The 5,168-nt window shown below is 44.3% G+C and overlaps 1 protein-coding gene across 1 annotated transcript; it reads right to left on the bottom strand.

Annotated features, from left to right (window-relative positions):
- Positions 1-469: 469 nt before the first annotated feature.
- On the bottom strand, positions 470-4,818 carry LOC107224285 (organic cation transporter protein). Its single transcript, XM_015664281.2, has one exon. The coding sequence runs from the start codon at positions 3,532-3,534 to the stop codon at positions 1,864-1,866; it is 1,671 nt and encodes a 556-aa protein (XP_015519767.2). The 5' UTR covers positions 3,535-4,818; the 3' UTR covers positions 470-1,863.
- Positions 4,819-5,168: the final 350 nt, after the last annotated feature.

Below are 5,168 nucleotides of genomic sequence, written 5' to 3'. Positions count from 1 at the left end.
TCCTGTAAGTCTCAGTCAGTGATCAATTATAGATACAACGTAGGGTAATATAATCGAAGTATATCGATACGATGACGACACGCTCCGAAACCTTTTCGTTTGCAGTTATTTTTGTGTATTTTTAACTGAAAATCATCCTTGACCTGTTTAGCTTGGCAAATGCTTGAAATTTGTCTGACTTTCGAAAATAGAGAACACAATTATGATTTGTTAGAAATTTGATATTTTGTAAAAATAAACATTACAGGTAGGGAATAGACATTCTTAATGTTCCTTTACGACTAACCGCTATTTATCTACACAATTTCCTATTACAAAATTACATAAAATAATAGTTTTATCGAAGATATTGAGTCAACACTTTATAACGCGAGCATGAGATATCTGAACTATTTTTTCCGTGAGCTGCGTTGGAAGATATTCAAGGTAAAAAAGCTTCATGAAAAGAAGAAAACGAAATTTCGAACGCTTTATTTGTTTACATAATTCTTGAATGTCCAATATCACTGCAGCAATAGATAACATGAATTTTTTTTTTTTTTTTTAACAATCGTAGATATAGAAACATGTGATATATGTAAATCGTAAAAGTAAGACCCAAGATAACGCGACAAAAAGTATGACTGAGAATCTCAGTGTTCAATATGAGTACAAACGGCATGCACATAGATGGAGTATGACGAAAGATTAATAAGATAATTCACGTTGCTTGTGAAACTTTAATTTATTTCCTTTTTACATGCCGTAACCCTACTTATGTAAAATTATGGCAGTTGCGCAATTCTGACTATACTAATCCATTACCAGGTATGTATACAGATGAGAATGTGGGTGGAATTGTTAATTATAATAGACCTGTATAAATGAAAGACCCGAATCAAGTAATCAACTTTCGCACGGCACTGATCACTCTAACGAAAAATAAACTAGCAGAATAAAGGTATTCACTCATATGAGTTTGTGGTGCACCATTATACTTAAAATAAAACCACCTTTAGCATAGTCCATTGCCTTTACCGTATATATACATATATATATACATCATATTGGCAAATGGATACACGTGTAAATATGTATGTATATGTAAATATATTTCTATATCGATCATAACGCGCAAGAGGCGCCCGTTATAAAAGCAACGATAATTATTCAAACATCATAACCTCAGAAAAAGTACGAAATCGAACGCGTTTTATCGTTAGAATCATTTGAAGCTCTTTCTTTCACTTGCTTATTATAGTCCATCGGATTGTATATACATATATGTAAATAGATTGCAAAACACCGACCTCGTCGCTGGTTCGCTGACTTACTGAAAAATAATGAAATATATACAATGCGTTTCCGGACGCAAACAGCACATGTGCATGGACTGGTTATTTATTGTATGAAGATATGCGTTTATACGCATATGCGATCGATATAACGTGCAAATAGTAACATGCAATAATATATCCTAAGTTAAATATCCCAGTTTAGAATAAGCTCGGCGGCCGTATGACAGGGGCATAACCGAAATCACATCACACCATCCCGTACGAAAAACGTGGAAGGTGTCTATAAATATTATTACCGTATCTGATTTACAATTTTCTTCCTATTTGTAGGTTATATATGTAACGGTTATTTTTTACCAGGTCACTTTGTCGCAGGTTTCTTTTAGATTACTTTGTCGGTAATCCGTGCATACGAGATTCACTGGTAACGTTCCCGGCGACACACAGAGCAGCATAAACACCAATTACCATGATTTTCGCGTCCAAACTGCAGATTGACAATAATAATGCGATCAAATTTTCGCGGGCATCGTTAATTTTTCGCGTGTTGCAACGAACATTATGCGCCGGAATCCGGTTCGCCATATTAGGCAGCGTTGTCCTTGCTGCTCTCCTTGTGATCCGAATCCTGAAGCGCAACGTCATAGGTCGTCTTGTCCCGGGAACGAGAGCCGAAACACGTGGTGAAGCATGTGTCGCCGACCCCGAAGGTCTCGCCATCCTCCAAAGTCTGAGGCATCGGCTGGTCCAGCGTCTCCGGGAGATAGAGCGCCAGAAATCCGGAGACGAGAACGAGGCAGCCAAAGATGACCGACGGTACTCTAGGGTCGAGGCTGTCGAGAAGTATGATCATCGGCGTCATGGCGCCACTCACACGAGCGCTCATTGAGCCGACACCGAGCGCCGTGTTCCTTAGGACCGTAGGAAACAATTCCGCGGAATAGTTGTAGGTGATGGCAAAGGAGCCGGCGATCAGGAACTTCCCGAGCATCCCGACGACCACGACAAACACACCGCCGTTGACGTCCCGCGGGATGTACGGTGCCACTATCGAGCAAACACCACCAAGGATCATCAAGGTGCTGACCAGACTTCGCCGTCCGGTCCGGTCCATCAGGTTGACGATCATCACGTAACTCGGGATCTCGACGAGACCCGAGAGAAACAGCATGAGGAACGGGTTCCCCAGAAGGTTCCCGGTGCTCAGGGACAGTCCGTAGTAAGCTATCGAGTTGGCGAACCAGTTCAGACATATGTTGAGCGACTTCTTGCGGAGGTTCGGGGTCCTGAACAAGTCCAGGACTCCGCACTCCCGCTCCTCCTTCGTCCTCTGAGAGGCTTTCGCTCGGGAGACGTAGCGCGCCACGTCGATGTCCATGTTGTTTCCGTTCATCCGAAGCCCCCGCTCTATTATCGCGACGGCCTCCTTCACCCGTCCTTGAGCCCACAACCACCGCGGAGACTCGTCGATGAGCCACCAGTGCCCGATCAGAAGCACGCTGTGGAGACCGTAGACGATTTGCAGCCACATCCTGTCCTTGATCAAGGATCCCCAGGCCGCGACGAGCATGACGCCTAGGGCAAAAATCGCCTGAAAAGCCACGCCACATATCGTCCGTTTCGAGGGACCGACGATCTCCATAGTCAGTACGAACCCGGTTATGTAGGCACCGGCCGACCCGAATATACCGTAGAGAAACCTGACAACGAGGAAGGTGTAGTACTCTGGAATGAGGGCGACCGTCACGCCGAAAACGAGTTGCGCGACCGCCGATACGTAAAAAATAATCTTTCTGCCGTACTTGTCGGCCATTGTGCCGAGGCATACAGCCCCGGCGAAGACGCCGAGCATGTACGCGCACTGGGACAGAGCTCCCATCCATCGCTGGGAGCAGACAAGGTCCCACTCAATGGCTCGCGAGGACTGGTAGTAGGTCCTGTCGTAGACCCAGGAGTCGCACTCTACGGTGAGGTTTCTGCCAGGTTCGAAGATCAGGCAGTTGTGGAGGACACCATCGGACTTCTTCGGGATGGCCTCGAGTACCTCAGTGCTGTTCCAAGGGGCGGTAAAGTTCTCGGTGTCGATGCCGGGTATCGCGCAGCGATGATCGGGTACCGCGGCCACCATCACGAGGCTCATCATGTGTATGCCGGCGGTCAGTGCGGAGATCACGTGGAGGAAGAACTGCCATGCTTGGTATCGGCCGAAGTCTCCCATGTGCAACATCAGCTCCTCAATGTCATTGTCGTGCCCCATTTCGAGTCCACCCTTCGTGCAGATGTCGGTCTTCCCTGATGTCAATCGCCTTCCCGCCGGTATAATCGAATCACACTGACACTCTGTATCACACGCGCGCAATTCGCTGCTGCTGCTCAGCCGGAGAACGGCGCGGAACTGGGTAACTGGGTTACTAACCTCGAGCGACAAGCGATCGCCACGCCGAAGGAGAACGTCTTGTGCTATTACCCATGCAGCGATATTTTATCGTTCTGTTCCTTTTTCCGCGTTTTGCCCACACGATTCTCACCGGCCGTCACGCCTATCCTTTGAGAAACTGATTCGGCTGTTGTCCGCGAATCCAGTGCGATTACGAGACGTGCGTCGGTCAACGATAAGGAATATTTTACTGGAATCGGACACCCTGATACGGAAATCGCGCAATGTTTATATTCGTCCCGCGGTGCACACCGTTTGAAATACGACGCTCGTCTCTGTGGTGATTAAAATACCCAACCGCTTAACTGCGGCGCTTGGGTTGTGAAAACCGCAAACACGTTTCAATGCGTTCAAGTGTTGCGCAAGTTGACAACTGGTGGCAACTCACTACTGGCAAACAATTAAACCACTCGAATTCGCAGTTTGATAGTTCCAAAGTTTTGCACCCTCTGTTAAGAGACAGAGGAATTTGTAAATATTGACAAAAATAAGTCAATGTCTTCGTTTGTTTAGACGGAGAAGTTGCGTCGGGATGTCGATCCATTGGCTGTAGTCGACGGTCTGTATTATAGAAATCCAGAATCGGAACGATCATGTGGTCCCGGTATTCTTATCACGAATGATGTGGGCTGGAATGCGTCGGTCGCTAATTGCGCATAGCCCGCCGGAAATTTATTTTAAAGCGTTGCCGGATTTCAAACCTGTGTGACGCGTTATCTGCACTGGTAAATATAATGTATAAACTGTTCTTTCGTAGATTAATGCAAGATTCCCCCGAACCAATGTTTCTTTTTCTGTATCAATTATGGAAACTCTATACATGTTTTCATGCGTTTTCGGTTTGTTCGATAGTTTGTCTGTTTATGCCTTGCGGATGTTGGCAGTTAAACCAATGTGCTTAGCCCGGTATTCAACATTTAGGTCACGTCCGATTTTCCGTCTTAATATGTACGATAGAACGGTAAATCTTGACACATTAGAGATTATCATCAAAACCAAACTCTTCCTACTTATAGTACCTATATGGTGTAATAGTAGAGGTCCGATTCCTGTTTACCGTACAGTATAGAAACGTTTTTCAACTCACGGAAGAGAAAATTATAATAATAATGTCAAAGCCGAAATCAGACTTTCCTCAAATCATTTTGGATTTATAAAAATACGCACTAACAAGATTAATACCATGAAACTGTATGTATACAATTTAAACTTCATAAAAATTATTTCGCTTCCTTCGACAGATAAATTTTTAATAACGATAGAGAATCATAAGTTTCGATTTTCTGAAAATTATTCGCAGCTACAAATCAATTTTGTATTATACGTAAAATTTGATACACCACTGTTTGTATCTCTGTTACGTTGCCGCATTCGATCAATTCCTTACGCAAAAATTCACACCAGTAATATTATGTGTGGATGCATGTATTTAAAAATTATTCACACTCTTCACG

Source organism: Neodiprion lecontei, chromosome 2 (genome assembly GCF_021901455.1).
Source record: "Neodiprion lecontei isolate iyNeoLeco1 chromosome 2, iyNeoLeco1.1, whole genome shotgun sequence".
NCBI classification, from domain to species: domain Eukaryota; kingdom Metazoa; phylum Arthropoda; class Insecta; order Hymenoptera; family Diprionidae; genus Neodiprion; species Neodiprion lecontei.
The sequence above is the reverse complement of the archived record's forward strand: the minus strand, read 5'-3'. Positions and strand labels throughout refer to the sequence as shown.

What these genes read in the sequence shown, in the direction of transcription:
- LOC107224285 (XM_015664281.2), bottom strand. Translation starts at nt 3,534, where the DNA reads ATGGGGCACGACAATGACATTGAGGAGCTGATGTTGCACATGGGAGAC.